This window comes from Solea senegalensis, unplaced genomic scaffold, assembly GCF_019176455.1.
Source record: "Solea senegalensis isolate Sse05_10M unplaced genomic scaffold, IFAPA_SoseM_1 scf7180000014183, whole genome shotgun sequence".
Lineage (NCBI taxonomy): Eukaryota > Metazoa > Chordata > Actinopteri > Pleuronectiformes > Soleidae > Solea > Solea senegalensis.
In genome coordinates, this window is record NW_025320985.1 from 44,069 (window position 1) to 64,300 (window position 20,232).

General features: G+C 41.4%; 1 protein-coding gene across 1 annotated transcript; it reads right to left on the reverse strand.

Moving 5' to 3' along the window:
* Positions 1–166: 166 nt before the first annotated feature.
* On the reverse strand, positions 167–20,225 carry LOC122760920 (disintegrin and metalloproteinase domain-containing protein 10-like). Its single transcript, XM_044016124.1, has 16 exons — positions 20,000–20,225; positions 15,002–15,152; positions 9,828–9,946; positions 8,782–8,940; positions 7,548–7,648; positions 7,063–7,221; positions 6,696–6,788; positions 5,654–5,837; positions 4,431–4,594; positions 4,161–4,344; positions 3,908–4,058; positions 3,630–3,813; positions 3,439–3,550; positions 2,834–3,054; positions 1,779–1,905; positions 167–1,702 (listed from the first exon to the last, which is right to left on the reverse strand). The coding sequence occupies exons 1-16, from the start codon at positions 20,049–20,051 to the stop codon at positions 1,575–1,577; spliced, it is 2,289 nt and encodes a 762-aa protein (XP_043872059.1). The 5' UTR covers positions 20,052–20,225; the 3' UTR covers positions 167–1,574.
* Between the last annotated feature and the right edge of the window lie 7 nt (positions 20,226–20,232).

Here is a 20,232-nt window from a genome sequence, read left to right on the forward strand (position 1 = left end):
TGGTCTTTTCTATGTTTGTTTAACAACGCTCTGATTCATCATTAACGTCACAGGAAACAAACACACAGTTTAAGTTAATGTTGACAAAAACCTGGTTCAAATAAACCTGGAAATCCAAACAATGAACTCAAGTCAGAGCTGAATCCTGAGAATGGAGAGAAAACAGTTTTGACCAACTCTCGTTTATTATTGCATTTCAAGTATTTAAAAAGAAAACAGCTCTGCAAATGAAGGACGTGAAGAACAGCAGTGTTGAATCTTTAAATGACATCATTTTCTCCACATCACAGAGATGTGAAAGAAACAAAAATATCCCAGAGTATTAAACCAAAGCACCCACTATTATCCACACCAAAGCAAAGCAACACAAAGATAATGACTCCGCACTCTCCGTCTCACACACGTTAACACAAAGATCATAAAAATAGAGTTTAAGCTCTGACCTGCAGTTAAGTCTGTTCATAAACACGTTCACTGTCGTCCTCTGTGATCAAAGCTGAGCGTGAAGCAACTCTGACATGGTCCAAAACAAGGTCCTCCAAGTCGTTCACTCCTAAAATAACTTCTTTAATAAAATACACATATTATTATTTGTCAGTAACAACTTGGAGAACTCGTCTGTTTGTCCGTGAAGTTTTTAAATGCTCAACTCAAATCAGGCTTTAAAGCAAATGTGATGAGAAACTCTGATATAATCTTCAGTACAAATGTAAATCGTTTCCTATGAACGTCACACACTAACTGGTTCAGGTCAGACACAGACTTCAGTCACACTATTCTAGTTGGCACATTTTTAATGCAATGACACAAACCAAGAAGACGATTGTTCACTCTGGTCAAAGTCTGTTAAGACAGAAGTAAAAATCAATAAAAGCAATTTCTGCTCCTCACATTTAAACCTGAACGGTTCTTCATCTGAGGCTGGAACATTTGAGTGGTTAACAGGGTTCAAATCTCACCATTCATTTCAGCTCCAGAGCCACGAGCCTCCATCACATTTCATCTACAGTCTCTTCAGACTGAGACGACGACGTTCACACGCAGCCGTTTTAAACTCTGTTAAACTGTTTGCTGTTGTTTATTAATCCTGAGAACGTGAATCCAAACAGTAAATCATCTTCAAACAGAAGAGCAGAGAAAATTCTAGACGAGAGACGAGAGCAACGCGCGTGTGCAAGAGGAACTGAATTTAAATTAAAATAATCTTATTGGCAAAAGCATTAAGTTTCAACCACCTTTTTGATTGGAAGCAGAAGCTCATGCATCTTGCAGTCCTGCGGGTGACCTGCTGATGGCAGCACTTCAAGGAGGAAGAACAGGAAAGACAAAGGCTGCACAGGCAGAGGACAAGGGAAGACAAAGCTGCTTCTCTCTCCTCCAAAAACAAGACTGAGATCACAGATGTGTGAAGTTTGCTCCTGTTCCTTCTGAAACTGCTGATAATCGAGCTCTCAGAGCAGAGGTGTGTAAAAAACATAAAGATCAGGCTCTGTCCAGTCAAACTGTTTGTAAATCTTTGGAGTGACGCGCTCCTGGTGTAGGCACTAAGAACAACCGAGGCAAAGAGCAGAGACTCAGCGTCTCATCTGTCCCATCTGGTAATCCTCTCTGTACTGACGGTGGTGACGCTGAGCCTGAGGGTGTCGCTGCTGCTGCTGCTGCTGCTGCTGCTGCTGCTGCTGCCGCCTCCGTTTCAGCGTCCCTACAAGACAGAAAGACGTCAGCACAGCTCAAAACAGCGTCCGTGTGTCTGTCCACTCCCTGCACATACACAGTACCTGGCAGTGGCTTTGGCGGGGGCAGTTTGGGGTTGCTACTGGGGGTGTGGACGCTGCAGATCTTGATGAAGCCGGCCATGAGCATAATGAGAGCGATGCCCATCAACAATACTGCCCACCAATGAGCCTGAAGAACAGCAAATACACAGTTATTTTACACGTCACAACACTTTAATATTTCATCAACTTAACTTTTGAAATGGTTTGATTATTTCACGTCTAAAGCCGACTTCAGAAGTGTTAATGCAACAGCTCATGACTTCTGTGTGACATGAGGCAGATGAATGGACCAGGATGCTACGGTAACAATGGACATAGTCTAAAATCAGAAGGCAGATGATTCTATGACACAGAGAAGCAGGAGAATTATTATTTGCTTGCAGGTTCATTTATTTCCCACTAAGGTTCCTCTGTTCACTGATGCATCATGGGTCTGCTCCCACCCACTTCAACGCACTGCTAAAGGCTCATGCTGCCCCTCCACGACTCCGCACAAGACAATCCCGACTCTTGTCATGTGTGGTTCCACGCTGGTGGAAGACGACCCTGTCTTCAGAAAGCTCTTAAAAAGGCAGCTCCTCCAGGAGCATCTTGTGTCCTAGCACTTAACCCCTGCACCTGGATCCACCTCTGCACTCTCACGCTCCATCAGTCCACTGTTCTTCTGTGAAGTGAATTCCTCTTTTTTATAAGTGTCTTTGGATAAAAGCATCTGCTTAAAAGCTTCAGTGTAAATGTGAAGTGATCCTTCTATGTGGCACAGTTCAGACATAACGACCTATGAAGGTGTGATTCAGAGATCGTCAGATCAGGTTCAAACCTGATAAGATCATCTTGTATGTGACTGTGGTCAATGACGAATACACGTCTCATTCCTTTGGATTTCAAAATAACACCAATTTCACTTCCTCTTTGTCTGACTAAGCATTTCCAATGAACCCACGCCCAGTTTTCTCCTGGTGTCACAGACGGACCCTCCCTTCCTCTCCTCGTATAAACAACATGTCTTTTTTTTTTAAAGACCTCCTCGTGTTCTGCTCGTCAGGAAAACTCACCACTATCCAACCTGCAATGTTTTCATAGAGCTCTGCATTAAAGATGGCTTTCTTTAGCCGAGCCAGCGGCCCGTCAGCATCCACCAGACGACACCTCGTGAACACGTCGCAGTATCCCTTGAAGTCATTGCAGGGTGAGCCTGGCTGCAGCGTGATGATCGTGTTGTTGAAGAACTGAGTCCACCTCTCTGAGCCTGTGCTGCTGCAGGTGCTGGGGTCGGCTGAGGAGACGAGGAGACGAGGAGAAGAGAATCTCACATACAGCTAATAAATACAGACATGAATGAAACATAAGTGTCACAACTATAATCATCTCCTCTCCTGTGGTTCGGTGCATCTTACAGCTACAGCACAACCAGAGGAAGGAATCCTGTAGGCTGAAGTGTTCTTAAAGTGAGAAAACATGCAGTAAACAGTCAAAGCTGAGTGGAAATAATCCTCCGACATGTCAGTTTGAGCAGCTGATGCCATGTGCGGTGCCGACTACAGTCAGTATTATCCTCATCACCTCATCCTTACCCCCTGAGACTGCATCTATCGTTTGTCTGGATTTGTGATGGGATTGATGACTTTGACACGACGGTGTGTCGCAGCCCGTCACTCACTCTTTTCCATGCAGCACACGTGGCACAGCTCGGCGGCCTCGTCCTTGTTGTCCTGGCTGGCACAGGTGCAAACCTCCAGAGAATACTTCTCACAGATGGAACCAGAGCAGACCTGACGGAGCAAGGAGACACTTTGACTGCAAGCACTAATGCACAGAATGTTCAGAAGAGATAACGCTGCAAAAACCAACCCCTTTGAGGCAGACTTGTGTTTCTGAATGGCACGATGTGAAGTTTGCCTTTGGTTCTGAGGCGGGACACTGAGCAGTCGCTCCGTTGCATTTACCCTCGTTGGCACACTCAGAATCCTGTCTGCAACTATCATTTGCACCTTTAAACGTACACTGAGCTGTGCAACACGGACCCTGGCTGGGACTGTGAGGGGGAGAAGAGTTGCATGTGTGTGTTTAAAGCATGTACACCTTCATCTATTTTCACAATTAAAAGAAAACTGCTCATCACATCTGACCTGCAGATTCTGCCCGGTTGGAGTTTACACCTCCTGCCGTCCTCCTCATTAGCACTAAAGCAGCAGGGGTCTGTGCACTGATCACTGTAGCCACAGTCACACTCCTCTCCAATTTCCACTAATCCATTTCCACAGATAGGCTGTCCTGACTCTGTTCTCACACACACACACACACACACACACACACACACACACAGGGTGAGAACAGAATCTTTTGCTCACACACAAAGTGGAAGAAACAAATTGACTTTACCAACAAAACAATCGTTTCTCTTCTTTGTCAGAACAGCACTGATATTGCGGATGCTGCAGATGGAGAACTTGTTGTTGTTGAGCTTGTCCCCTGACGTGGCTCTGGCATACATGATATAGTTGCCCTGCTCCTTTTTGTCCTGTAACTTGGACTCTCCCGGGGTGCATTCAAACCCAGAGTCGTGCTGGAAGACAGAGGCACACAGAGTGAGCGGGACGACTGAAGAAGACAGAGCCGGACGTCATTATACGCTGCACACGGTGTCCTTACAGGAGAGCCAAAGTTGTGCCCAACCTCATGAGCAAAGGTGATGTGTGACACCTTAGGGGGAACATGAGAGGCATAGTTCTGCACAGTGATGATCCCAGTGTTCAGAGATTTCCTCTTCCCATCAGAGTACAGTTTGCTCTTCTCACAGATTCCCCCGGAGCTTCCTGTGGCAGCAGAATGGAGAAGGTACAAGGAACAGAACGTTACTTATGTCCAGTGAACGTTATTTTAACAACCGCTGCACTTCTGCTGCAGTCAAGAGGTGATAGGATCACATGAAGAGACATGAACAGTAACTGTACCAGCAAATGTAGATCCAGTAAAATGAGCTGTTCCTTCCTGTCTGTATGTTAGTCTAACCATAACCATTAACAAGATCAAATGAATTCATCTTTTTCTTTTATTCCAAAAGACAGAACACAGCATGTAGATACGTCACGTGCTGTCGATTATCACTGCCTTCACATATCTTTAAAATACGCGTCACAGAATGAGTGTAAAATGATTGAAGACAACATTCATCAGCTAAACGATACACATTTCTGCCATGATGCTGCATTTCACTTCACCCATTACAGAAGAGAGAAAAGCAGAAGAAACACGAGTCGACAGCACTGACAGCAACAAACAACGAGTCAGTTCCATGTAAATGTGCAGGAGTTTCCCTGACGCTCATTTTAGTTCAGACCACAGCTCACTGCAATCATCGATTCTTTCAGCTCACAGCTTTGCTGATTTCCCTGTATTGATTGTGTGAGACTGCTGCTGCTGCTGCTGCTGCTTTCTTGGCTAAACGTAACCAAACACAACTAGAATTCATAGATTCCCGACTCCTGAGAGGAACAAGGACAAAGAACACACAGACACATAACAATAATAATGTTTAAAACTATAGTAATGCCCCTGTGTGACACATTATTCACTTTGGTAAAAACATTTAATATTACTGTAAACTCCAGTGATTCCAATACAATTTTATCTTTGCCCAATTTCCAATGTCTCTAAATTGTATGAATAAGAAAATCAATGAAAGATAAATGTATTAAAGCTGCTTCAAACTTCAGCTTCTAAATGACACAGGGACATTTAGTTTCTAACCTCACCGACTGAATTCTTCATCATTCTGGGGTTCATTTAAGATTTGAGTTAGGCGTTAACTGGTTATGGTAAGTTTAGAGATAAGGGGTGTGTGTGTGTGTGTGTGTGTGTGTGTGTGTACAAACCTGAAGGAGCTCCAACCCAAGCCAAGCCAAGCACACCATCATCAAAGTCTCTGTCAGTGAAGACGTAGGCCAGGCAGTAGTCATCGTGGTTCTGTTCAGAGTTGAGCTCCAGAAACTTTTCCACTCCGATATTTCCAAAGCGAAAAGGATTGGATGAATCCGTCACATCAGCGGTGGTGTTTATCTGAAAGAAGAAATGAAAGTGGAAAACACTAAAACTGGTCCATCATGGTGCAGTTCAGTCTGAGGAAGGACGGGACAGTGACACAACAGACAGACAACAGTCTTTTTTCCTGGTCGAGCTCTGTATGAGAACAGACTGAAAGCATCTGCCTCGACTTCCATCAGATATCTACACCGACTGCAAGGGACTGATGTTTCTCCATCAGCTGACTGTTTTGGGTGAAGCTGGTCCAGCTCCAAAGAACGGCTGGTTATTTTGGAACTATTCTAAAGGGAAACACATTCAAGTATGTGTGTACTGCAGAGTACCTAACTGAACTGTTCCACTTGGTGGAAACACATCTTAAATCTATATCCATCACTCAATTTCCATTTAAAAATACAGAAATTCAGTTCCACATACACTTGCTGTCCACATTACCCCAGTGATTTATAGTCTAGATGGGCAACGGACACCCAGGAATCAGGATATAGACTATTTTTAATATGAAGATGAAACGTGTGACACAAATCATGTTATCATTTTCAAATGAACATGTAGCAGCATGGAACTACAGTACTGTGTTGTTTCACGTGATCATTGCATTTGGATTGGATTGGAATGATGGGACTGAAATCCACATAAGATATTTGTCGATATGAAACAGTAGTAGGACAAACACAGGTTTAACCAGTAACATGAATTATGGTCCCAATCCAGGTTTAAGAGAGCCAGGGTCGTGCTTTTGTTCATGTGTAAGGAGAGGTCACACTAAACACAGATGTTTGCACAGTATTGCAAACGTCGGTGTATCTCAACAACAATGTAGACAAAAGAGACAGCAGACAATGTCCACGGTTAAGTAGACAAAAAACGCACCCTGATTCTTTTAACCATGAAGCTGATGTTTCGGATGCCCATAAAGTCTGTGCCCTGGTAAATGGAGTCAATGGCCTTCACATGGCTGGATATCTGGAGAGAAAGCGACGAGGGGAGGAAAGGAGGAAAGGAGGATAAGGAGGATAAGGAGGAAGGCAAATACAGACACAGCAGTGGGGACTGTAGGTTATTTCAAATGTAACAAGGAAACTAAAACTTTTGAATTTCCAGACGATTAGATTCATTTTTTTAAAGTACTGACCTAAATATGAGTATAGTAAACATGAGCTAATGAGGTACAGAGTAAAAAACCTAAGGCTGTGCAGGTAAGTAAGTATAGAGTATAGAGTCCATGTTCACATCACACCTGGGCAATGACCGCCTCTCTTGTGCCGTAGCGGTCGTAGAACTTGTGATCAGTCTGGATGAAGAGCTGACACGTGTTCTTCTCTTTCCCAGCCGCTCTCTTACTCCTCAGAATGACAGGACCGTGTACGTGCTCCTCTTCCAACACACTGTTCAACACCTGCACAACAACACAAAGGCTCGTTCAGACGATTCACACGCACATTTACACAGCGCATCAATGTGCAGCTCTGCTTTCTAGCACATTACTCTCACACATTCACGTATTGTCACCTCTGTGGCCAGAAGTTATTTGGGGTTCAATGTCTTGCCCAAAGGTACTTGAGCATAAAGTTAGAAGGAGGCAGGGATCAAACCAGGTACATTCTGGTGAGATGGCCTATTTTACTGACAGGGAAATGTTTGTTTAATGTCTGTTTGTTTAAAATCTGTTTAATTATGAGGTAATTATGAGGTAAGAGGAGGAGGGGCTTTGTCTGCACTTACTTTGGCTGGATCTTCCACTGCTGATGTCTGGTACTTCCTCATCCGCTCAAACACAGAGTGGTCAGCACAGCCGCCCTCTGAGCCATATTTATGAGGATAATCTAGCAGAGAGGGAGGAGATGAGGGTGAGCTGGAGAAGAGCTTTAACTGCTTCATGAATCTCTTCAGGATCATGTGCAGAGGACGGGACTCGAGGTGCACATGAAACCTAAATGAGATTAAAAATCTCCTGGAAGCTTCAATAAAGATATAAAATTGGAGACAGAGAACAAAATAAAGACAAAAACAAAAGCAGCTCTGTGGCCAGGCAATTTAAGGAGGAAAAGTAATATTTACCATTTATTTCTTACATTCTTTCATTTAATTAATTCCTGCAAACAAGCATGTTGTACTGAAAGTCAAAATAAGTTCTCCTGTACTGGAGAACACACACACACACACACACACACTTTTATAGTACGGAAGCAGACGCAGAACTGCCTTATACTTTACAAGCGACAGTATTTATGTGATCACAACGAGACCCACACAATAAAGACAATGACTCTTAAACTTAAAGGCACATCCTGTATAATACAGATAAAACAATGTGGCAGCAATGAGTAGCTTTCTGCAAAATAAACACAAACCTGTTTTTAGTCTCAGTGTTTTCAAAAGATACGATACATGCAGCTCGATTTAAGATCACCCACTAAAACTATTATTTTCTTATGATACAATCGCCGCCTCTGCTAATAAACACAATACAGTTTCATGCCTTCATGACAAAAGACCTGTTAAAAAAAGTGTGACAGTTATACGACATGGGTTTTAAAAACAGATATTTTAAAACATGACATGTTGAATCATGTGTTCTTATGATGTCGGTATAAATGAATTATTATATTATTATTATTCTAACAGTCGTGTAGGACATCAGCCTGAATCTAAACATCTCTACAGTGAAACCACTGTTGGTCATTCAGTAAAAAGATCAGTCCTGTACTCGTGACTAAAAGGACAAACACTGAAACAACCATTCACCCTCTGACAATGTGTCCTAATTGTCTTTGTGCCTTCAGTGAACGCTCTCTCATTTAAATAGAAATCAAACTGCCTTTGCACTGAAGAAGTATCCTCTATCACTACTCGTCCAACAAGCCATTCCTGTCTGATTGTAAGGAATAGGTCAGGACTTCATGTTTACATGGACTTTAACGGCCGCTGGTGCTTCTTCTTTACACTGTCGACTTACCGATGTCATCCTCGTGATAGATGACAGAATGGAAAGGCACAGCGTTGTCCTGCAGGTACCTCTCTGAGGGTTCAACATAATATGTTCCTTGGTGAGTTTTAATAAATCCCTCAAAGCGTCCGTCGACCACAGAGCCGTGGGTCAACGTACCCTTTTCACCTGAAACATAAGAGGAGAAGTGAGCAGAGGCAAATACGTGCAGTACAGTGTTTGTAATACTGTTACTGTATATACTGAACGCACAAGGAAACATCAGGATTCAAGAATAATTCACCTTACAGCACATAAAAGATTTATTACCAAATCTGTTCCTGTCTGCACAGGAAATCTATCTGAGATTTCATACAATCTAATATTCTGCAACAATTTCAGAAATGATGACGACAAGCACTTAAACATCTCTCATGTTTAAGAGCGATTACTAAATTAATCTGCAACTATTTTGATAATCGAATAATCGGTTTGATGCTTTTTTCATGATTAAAACATGATTTCCAACTGTTTAAGCTTCTTAAATGTAAATAGTGGAAAACTAAGAAATCATTTGGTTTTGTGGACAAAACAAACATCATCATTTCCAGGTTTGACGAACACCGATCAACATTTTTAAGGTTTTCTGATAATCTGGAGACCAAACAATGAATCGATTCATCGAGAAAATAATCGACAGATTAATCGATTATGAAAATAATCGGTAGTTGCAGCTTTACTTGTTTACACTTAAATGACAGATTTTTAAGTTCAAACAAAAATGGATTGGTGATATTTTTGAGGTCAAGTTTCTCAGTGTTGTCTCATTGTAAAGAAAAAGTCAACAAACATTTGCATTCTTGTTTACAAGTTATGTTGACGTCCACTGCCTCTGGATTGAGGATACGTCACTAACTCCTATGAACAAAATATAAATCTCTGATTGAACTCTGCTGGGGACGAGCTGCAAAGAGGCATCCGGGAAGGAAAGGGACCGCGAGCGGAAGGAAGAGGTGGACGAAAAGACTCGTGTGAGTGTGCACGTCCGGGTTGTGATGAGTTCACAAGCTTCTTACCAAAGATTTCTCCACTGTAAATATGTGATGTATCAACAGGCGTCTCCTTTCCTGATACCTCAATGACAAGATCTGGAGAAAACAGATTTGCATCCCTCTTCATTTGTATGTTGAAATGTCTGAAAAGAGAAAACAGTAAGTGAGTCAGAAGAGTTAAGAAAATACTTTTTGTAATCCCCTCATTAACATGAGCATTACATCAAAGACAATCACATGAGGTGCACATGAGCCAGAATCCCAGAAACCTGAGGCCATGTACCAGTCGTTCAGAGGAATCTCATGAGCTATCACATGATTAGCCCCTCAAGATTCTGACATTTATCAAGGATGTTGCAAAGGAATGTGTCTTTAATCAGCCTGATATACTCAGAGACTGGTGGTATCAAGCAGGAATAAAAACATTAAATAACATGCTCCTGTGGTCTGGTCATTTACTGGATCAACTGCAAAAACACTTGATCACAAAGTAAGAGTTTTTATTTTTGTTCAAACATTTGTCAGCCTGTAACTGAGACCCTGGGATTGTGTCCAGTGTGATAGAACCATCAGGGAGATCGTCACAGACACGTGCAGGGACAAAACTTCCTCTTTCAAAGGGCTGAGGAGAAGACTTCACACAAAGACCTTTTAAAGTCTGTAAAAACTGAAGAGAAAGATCAAACCACAGATCGTTCCTCCTAAGCGTTTCAGTGTGACAGAATTACAGCACTGCAGGAAAGAGTCCATGCAAAACAAAGAGAAGAAGATTGAAAATAAGACATGCACAGATAGATATGGACAGGAATAGACACAGGCCAGGATTTCCTTCTCTGGACCTGGATGACTCTTTGAACTGCTCACCCAGGCTCACACACACAAGCTGACCCATGTTTGATGCTTGCTGTTTTTCTTTATCTGGACTTTGATGCAGATTTCTGAAATGAAATCCATTTTAACAAACAGTTAAATCCTTCAGTATTAGCTGGCCCCATCACCTTCATGCAGCCAAACACTGAACACATTTCTGCTCTCACATTTGTCAAGTGTGTAATTAAACGTGTCACGTCACGTTAGGTCGTCTCAACATAATTAAATATATGAAGTATAAGTACCAGCCTCTGAAAATACAACACAGACTTGTCCTTTGGGGAATGAGCTTAGTCTCTGGAACACACAGTACTTCCTGCGCTCCTCAAGAGCCAATCATGAGCATCGTTAGTCGCAGGCAAACAGCATGCTGGATGCCTATTGGCTCACTGATGCTAATGAGATTAACTCCTTAAGTACTGCAATTAGATATTGTAGAAGAACATATTTTCACACAGGTGACATTTGTTACCCTAACCCTAAACAAGATGTTGTGAAGCAGGACTCACTTCATATGAAGCCAACTCTTCATGATAAAAGGAACTGAGAAACAAAAAGAAAGACAAAATGAGTCTAAAGAAACTAGAAACTAAAGAAAAAAGCAGATGGTTTCTGAATCTGAATCAGCAACTGGCAACAGTTTAAAGACGTTGGAGCACAGTTCCTTCTGCTTATTATTCATCCTGTATCACTGCACCTCCTGCTGACCTTTACAGTAATGGATACAACCCCATGACCGCTGTGAAACATCAAATGCCCCGTCAACCCATGAAACCCCTTTGCCACACAGCATCACTAGAGTATTCAGAAAGAAGTTCTGTATTAACATGAATATGCACAGCAATGTAACGCTAGATTATGTAAGAAATGATTCTGTGTTAAATTAAAATGTCATCAGACATTAAGGAAACGTGTTAAATTAAAATACTGGCTTCACTGAAAACAATGGTACAGTCCGTTTATTCACAATCTACAGCCAACAAACGATGTTTTGAGTTTGTGCAGCAACAATTGAGCTCAAAGCATTTGGACGCCCATGTTACCAGAGGAGACAAGCAAACCAAGCTGAAGCTACACATGAGTCTGAAGAGCCGGAAGTTACTTTGCTGCTCCTCTCAAAAACATCTTGACCAGAGGGAAAAAAACGAGGGTCTGCAGTGGACAGAGGAAATCTGAGGAGTTTGAAGACAGGTGTTGATGTAGTTCAGCTCTCTCTCCCATATTATATTATATTATATTATATTACATTATATCATATTGTTGCCTGTGATTATTCTCCACTCCTGTTTCTATCTCCACCTACAGTTGACCTGCAACAATAAACCAAATAGTTTATAAAAGCAAACCTCTCAATCATAAACACAGTGGAACACCAGGCATAAATAAGTGTAGTGTCCTTGTTTCAGTCTTTCGGAAACTATGTGGCAATCTGTGTATATGAGCAGGAGGGGGGAACTCTGTCCGTTACTCTGAATGGCAGTGCCTGTTTTGAATGCTTATGGCTGCAGTTTTACACATTATATTCTACATACTGCCCCTTTAAGTTGCCTGTTGAGAGTGTTTTCTAATAAGAAGGCTCATTGAGCACTAAGCACATATGAGAGGTTTGAGGTGTTGAGTGCAGAATGGCAGAACATAGCAGGGATGTTTTCCTCACAGTACACTTAGTGGATAACCCTGAATTCCACTTGTGCAGTTCTTATGTTTAAATACTTGCTTCGTCATCATGCAAAGAAATCATTCTACAAGCATCTTAATCCCAAACAGACAATAGTTTTACTAAATGAAAAATAATAATAAGAAGAAGAAGAAAGTAAATGACTGTATCAAGTCCCTGACAAGAAGAAACTGCTGACAGCAGACAAGAGAGGGAGGATAAGGATGGAAGCAGCGGACTGATAAATTATTCAGAAACATCTCAAATGCTGATGACACGAACACAAGCATCTGACAGTCAGTGGGCCAAAGACATGGGATGTGTTTAAGCCATCGGTCCACAGACGCAACTATATCTATGAATCTCAACGTATGGAAGAGTTTGTAATGCAACAATATTTATGACAGTCATACTACTGCATCTCCTCCATCCTTTGTTACTGTTTTACTGACAAACAAAGGTTTTTCCCTCCACTGATGCCTAGTGTTTGCTCATGGACTGAACTGTTGGGTTTCTCTTCTCTCCATGATGTTGTCCATGTACTGAGCATCGCGATAATGCATGTTGTGATTCAGCGTCAACAAATACAATTAAATTGAGTTTTATGAACCATTTTATGAACTTTCTGGCATCTCTTCCTGTAAGGAGACAATGAGCTGCCCTGCCTCGTTTCGTCACCTGATCCAGCCACAGATATGTGAGTGAGTGGGCATACACAAGCTTTTCTCTTGTTATAAGAAACCTCTTCAGGGTCACACAGCCATGTTCTGTCAAAGAGGAGAATGCTGCATGTCTCACAGTTTACACACACACTCATAAAGATAATGAATTCACTAACATAAAGAATGAGATGCCATTAGGAAAACTGGGTTTGTTCAGTTTCTCTTTAAGATAACTTGATTTTACTTCAGAAACAAAACACCACCTAGGAAAAACAATATTATTATAGACCAGTGTTGGCTGGTAAAGGGCTATATGATTTGTGTTCACCTGATCAATAGAAGTTACAGGGTAGCCAGAGGGATAATAAAGTTATATGACATGTAATAAGCTCCCTTTACACCTGGCATTGAAATGTGTTTTCTGTGATCGAATTGCAATCGGATAGCGCATCACCACGTGTAAATAAAGGCAAATAAACCCGAGGATCGATGTTGACTTGCTTGCTGTATGATGACTGGACTGTTCTTCTTACATGTGCTTTGTACTCGTTTCTGTTTGAGCATGTGTTTATAACGGATTACACTGCAGGCCCAGACTGCACAACATCGCCAACTCGTCAGCACTGTTTATGTCCACTCATGGACATATGGATGTAGGACTCTGTGATGACCTTGCCAAAAACAGGCAGCAGCTGTTTCTCAAACGCCAGCAATGACAGGAAATAGCACAAAGGTACAGGAAACGGGTCCGTTTGACAGATAACCCACGACAGAGGAAAACAGGCGGAGCTGTCTGGAAAAACAGTGTTATTGTTGCACTCGGTGACATGGTGAAAATATGAGAAAATAGGGAGGGAAAAAAAAACTCAGAGACAGAAAGTGACAAAGGGGAAGAGACATCCCATTTGTATGATGAGTCCCAGAATTGTACAACGATTATAAGAGAGAGGGCAAGGCATTAACTGGTTAGGGTTAATGGCTTTGTTTAGGCTGTTCAAATGAATGGAAATCAATGCAGTGTCCTAAGAAGAATAGCTTCACAACAACCGTGTGTTTAAATGTGTGTGCCTTTACACATGTATCTATGTGGACACTGAGAAGATCACATTTGTGTTCAAACTGTCAGCCACTAAGTGCAAACCTCTGTTATTATTCTGAGCTACTTTTTCTGCATCATATGTTCAGCACTATGCAATCGTAGGATAGGGACAATCAAAGGAAATGCAGGTGCACGTAACAGTGGTTTTCAGGAATTGTGCAAAATGTCGTTAAACTGGTTTGATGCTGGGGTATCAAAGTTTATAATCTGAGACCGTAAAGCAAACCGAGCAGATTAAATCGAGGCATCATGTTAAAATATGACAAATCATATGAAGCACAGCTAATATGAAATACATGTCACTACAAGTCTGCCCAAATAAGCAAATAAGCTTCTGCTAGAGTCACAGGGAAACGAAGGACCTACTCAGTAGCCCACAGCAGGCACTCGTTCAAGTGCACAGTTAACACGATCAGTCAAAGGCCATGAGCTACAGTGGGAGATGTTTGCCGCGGTCATCTCTTACACAGACCTGGAGTGTGAGGTCAGCACACTCCGCTGTGCTGCAGTAATCACATCAGCTTTGTGGGGGAAAAAAAGCAAAGCAGCCGAGTGTAATTTGTGTTTAAATCAAAAGAAGAAGCAACGTTGCTTCACAGAGTTATGTTGTAACTTGTGAGCTATTTATTTTATGAGTTTGTGTAACAGTTGACACAGAGGATGTTTCTTTAAATGGTTGGTTATGGGTGGTGGATGCATTAGCACAGTACTCGAGGTTGTGATGTCCTGATCAGACATGGGAAAAAAATGGTATGAATCCCAGCATGAAACTTAATATTGTTCCTTGAAATATTCTAAAGTAAAATGATTTTCTGGTTACGTATTACAGCATTTTGTGTCCCAGCTTAAATTTACGGGGAAGGAAAACATCTGAAAAAAGACACAAACAGAGAGTGAATAGAAAACTGACCTTCCATGTGCGTGGAAGTCCAGGTGCACTGCCCGGTCCTGAGGAGAGAGCGCTCTCTTGGCTCTCTGGTGACTGCTGTGCAGGGCCACTGTGTCGTACGACAGACCTTCATAATGACGAATGTATTTGTTCAAGCGGTTTCCAAATTTACCTGAAAGACAAAACAATGATTTCTCAATATTTGATGACAAAAGTCTGCAGTGAAATTATGATTCTATTATAGCTACTTATCCATCTTGTATACATTGATTAAACTGTTATTACATCACGCCACAATAAACAAGACAAAAACATAAGCCTATATATACTTCAAACGTGGAAACGTGTCATGAGAAGGTCCACGTTGGACCACGTTTGAAAAGAGAGATGAATGTGATGCAGAGTGATTTGCTGGAGTATGAGCCGTCACTCGTTCGTTATGCTTAAAAGGCTTATTCAGCTCACTGGTGTGATCCCACAGGGCTAATCCTGCTGGCGTTTAAAGCCATTTTCCTTGTGCTTTTCACTCCACAAAGAGAGCGGTCACTTTAAAGCACCAGTAAGGAGCATGTGATGCACATCAGGTGACTGAGGTTCTGTTTCAGTGGTACTGTATGCCATTGTGCAGGCTGAGTGAATGAGTTTGAAGCAGCCTCGTCAAATACTCATCTACATTCCAAGACAACACAGATCCCTACTAACTATTTGCTTGATATTATGGGCTATAATAACAGCAGAAGCTGCTAAGTGCTACAAAAGCAGTTGTAGTTCATTTTAGAGACGGAATACTAACAATGAGCTCAGTACTAAAAGACCTTGGACAAAAACACCTCACCAAGGAACTCCCACAGTAGGCCAAAAAAGATAGATGTTTATTTTCGCCTGCCCTAATCTTCTACACTACACCATTACATTCACTCCTGTGAGGGTTTCCATGTGGTGGGAGTTCCAACTTCCTGAGCAGGGAGAGGCTGTACCAGGCGAGTCACAACATGAACGCAGGGAGAAAATCTTCTAACAATCAGCTGCTTTTACAACAGAAATAATAAGCACAAACTACACTGAATGAACCAACTAACAAGCCGGTAAATCAAAACAAGTGGTTCAGAGGTGAGGGGAATAGGGTGGTATTTTTTCAGGAATAAGGTCGATTTTGTACAAAAAAACAACAACGCTGCACAAATTAGCCTCCTCAGTGAGATATGAACAGAACAAGCCTGAAGACAGGCACTTGCATCATAGCCAGACAATAAGTCTGACATTTATTGGATGTTCCACTCATTTCCACTCACATTGGGAAACTAAAAAAAAAGAATAAAAGTATAACATCATTTACTTCCAGGGCTACTGGACAGACCAAATCCTTGAATATAAATACTTTACATCCTGGTTTCTGATACTTGAATAGGCCTTTATTGTCATTTTGAAAGGTCAATGTGATTGTTGTGCCAAAAAGACTGTGGCATTTCTGTTAGAGTTTCATCAGCCACAATGTTGTTAATCAGATAAAGTACAAAATATTTGTTTTTACACTTTAACTGATTATTTAGGGACAAACTGTTTGTTTCTTTTATGTCCAAAAAAAGACATTCAAGAGCAGGAAATGCTGAGGTACAAATAAATGCCACGATGTCAAGGAACGATATAGAGATGATAGAAGCATGTATACAGGACAGCAAAACCCCTTTAAGTAAACATAGCATCACAATCTGGGTCTAATCAAAAATGAGGTCATTTGTTTATAGGCAAACATCGTCACTCAACACCCGAGTCTGAAACAGAAAAAAGCAAAAGCACTTTAAATCGGCCAAAACTCCCAAATTGACTGACGGAGCCTTTACGACTAATTTAAGAATTAAAGAAAACTAATGTATCCCGACCAAGCACTGCAATGTCCACAGTTTCCCTCTGTGAACTTTTACTGCCAACAACTAAATGGAGTGACAAAATGAGCAAAAGCCAATATGAAAACGAAACTACGCACAAAAGACAGTGACCCTGGATTTTCTGTGCCGTGAATGTGGCCCCAAGCTACTCTTCAAACTGTAACACTACAATGGGACCAACCTGTGTTACAACATTCCCACCACAATGATATTCACTGTGATCAGCCACAGGCTCTGAAGTCAAGTTTGAATCTTTAGCCATTGCATTTGTACTCATCTACACGTAACATAGTTTCACTAAATGTATGTTAAAGATGGGTAAGAACGGGTAACATTTGTGGATTTATGTCTGTTTGGTCTTAGTGAACAGTATCAATGTAACATGTATGCTGCTGTCCTCCTGAAAACTGTCTCTGTCAAGCAAAACTATCAGACTTGAGTGAGGGTGTTTGTGTGTATACAAGAGCAGGTCAGGGGCAAGAAGCAGTAATCAAATTGATGTTTGATTGAACAAGTGGGTTTTGTGAGCACTGGAATTCACTTCTGAAAGTTTGCAGACATCTTGCTTTACTAATGTAATGCTGCTGTTGTCTCTTGACATACAACAAGACATTTCCTGTGTGCAGCGCGGGAATGTCGTCAAGAGAATCATGTAGAGGTAGCTGGTAGACTTTACTCAGCATTTGTGTTTATAAGTTAAACACTACAGTTTTAAGTACACCCTGATATTTCTGAAAAGAAAACAACATGGCAGTCAAACCACATGTGCCCCACAATTCAACAGTCAACACAATTCTTGGCAGAGCAGAAAACACTGACAGGAACAGAGGAGGTGGCAACAGCATTAATCACAACCGATCTGAGCGTTGCACTCTGGCAAACTGAAACCCCACACCAAACGGCAACTTATATGAATCATACAGTACAACATCGAGAGGGTGGCTGCTGGTAATTTAATCTGATGCTGTCAAACCTGATCAAGTCTACCCAAAACAAAAAGGGGAAATCATGAAACTGAATGACCTGCTTTAACCACTGAGCCACAGCTGCTCTAGAAATGCACCTCCTCTGCAGGTAATCTTTCAGCTGTGTCTAAAGTGTATGAATCCTCACAAAATATTCACAGTCCACATTACACCATGTGTGGCTGCTCCTATGTGCTTACAGACCCAACAATATATTCATGGCAGTGTGTAATTGACTGGAATAGTAAAAACTGCAACTCCTTTGCGGTAATAAAGGTATTAAGTAATTAGCCAGAAGTCATATTTTGTGCCATATTTCTCACAAAAGAGAGAAAAAACTAAAACTTGATTTGTGTGCACAGAACCTTTTGGTGTAACTAACACTCTTTCACGTGTTTAATGTAAAGAAAGCAGTTAAACGTGGAGAAAAAGAAAAGCTTTCTCAAAGTTCACAAATCAACTGGCATTACTGCAACAGAACTCACTCGGGCATAATACAAGAATTAAGAGTAACACTCTTCCAGAGAATCACTAGATATTAAGTCGAGCATCACAAAACAAGTACCAACACTAAAACTCTCAAGCTTACATTCAGTGTTTCATAATGACCATAAATAAAAGCATGAGGTTAAAGAAGCAGTGACAAACAAAGTTGGTTTTCCTGTCCTAGTTTAGCTTATTACCGTCTCCACTCAGCCTTCATGGTGAAGATACTGATGCTCAGCAGCATACTTTTCACTAATCTACCAGTAATCATAGGACTTGTGATCACACTGACTGAACTGCTGCATTTAATCACATTTCCATGAACACCTCTTATTTAGAAATCAAGGTGATAAATAAAAGTGTTTTAATATTTTCTCAAGCACAAGTTTTTGCTTTATTTATTTCAAAGTAGTTTACTTTTAATTTCATTAATTTCCACAAACAATAGACGGACTAGGTCTAAAAAACGTATATGTGATATTATCTTCACTTTATGGGTCAAAGGGGTTTTATTTATTTGGCTCTTTTCATACTAAAAGGTTGCTGAGTGCCTGGTATAGACTCATTAAACTCATTTACTTGTATTTTAACTAGTCACACAACACTAGGTTTGTCACTGACAACTGGAAACTATGTTTAACATAACAATAGACCAGTCAACTCACAACATGTCAAGTACCGCAGCAGTGGAACAGTTCGTGTAGCTACACAGGAAACTGTGAGTATGTAATACTGCGTGTACTGTGTGTATGTAATAATGTGTGTACTGTGTGGTTGTAATACTGTGTGTACTGTGTGTATGTAGTACTGTGTGTACTGTGTGTATGTAATACTGTGTGTACTGTGTGGTTGTAATACTCTGTGTACTGTGTGTGCTGTGTGTATGTAGTACTCTGTGTATGTAGTACTGTGTGTATGTAGTACTGGGTGTATGTAGTACTGTGTGTACTGTGTGTATGTAATACTGTGTATGTAGTACTGTGTGTATGTGATACTGTATGTACTGTGTGTATGTAGTAATGTGTGTACTGTGTACTGTGTGTACTGTGGCTGTAATACTGTGTGTACTGTGTGGCTGTAATACTGTGTGTACTGTGTAGTACTGTGTTGTAATTATGTGTACTGTGTGTATGTAGTACTGTGTAGTACTGTGTGTACTGTGTATGTATGTGTGGTTGTAATACTGTGTGTGTTTAAGTACTGTGTGGTTGTAATATGTGTATGTGTGTACTGTGTGTATGTAATACTGTGTACTGTGTGTATGTAGTACTGTGTGTATGTGATACTGTGTGTACTGTGTGGCTGTAATACTGTGTGTACTGTGTGTACTGTGTGGCTGTAATACTGTGTGTACTGTGTGTACTGTGTGGTTGTTTTGAAAGTCTTCACTGAGTTACTCTGTGTCTTAGCTCAACTCGAGCGTGAACGCCGTGGTGTGAATTTATCAGTGAGTAAATGTCACAGAAAATGACAGCGCCTCACGAGTATCACACAAACCAAATTAACCTGACAACCAGTCATAACCAGTCATAACCAGTGACTTCTGTTAACCCAGTGCTAACAAACACAACACTTATAACGTTAGCCTGTTAGCTAGCAAGTTAGTTAGCCGGAGTACAAGTGTCTGATCCGATTAGCGCTTAGCTCCGACGGCGATCATTCAACACTTTCCTCAAACTTACCTGTGATATCCGGTAGGAAGCAAAGCATGAGAAGCACTTTGACAAATACCATATCGAAATCCCCAGAGGCTCAGAGACGCAGCGGTCAGCGCTAATTGCTGCTTCTTTCGTTCTGTTTTACTTAAAGGTGTAGACGCGCTTCCTAGTTAGCTGGCACCATCACAAACACCGGCGCGCGCGCTCGCTCTGTGCGTGTGTGTGTGTGTGTGTGAGTGTGTGAGAGATAGACAGAC

Coding starts and splice junctions, on each gene's coding strand:
- LOC122760920 (XM_044016124.1), bottom strand. CDS start 20,051: ATGGTATTTGTCAAAGTGCTTCTCATGCTTTGCTTCCTACCGGATATC. Junction 8,941..9,827: donor TTACAGTGGAGAAATCTTTG/GTAAGAAGCTTG, acceptor CTTATGTTTCAG/GTGAAAAGGGTACGTTGACC. Junction 4,345..4,430: donor GGCACAACTTTGGCTCTCCT/GTAAGGACACCG, acceptor TCTGTCTTCCAG/CACGACTCTGGGTTTGAATG.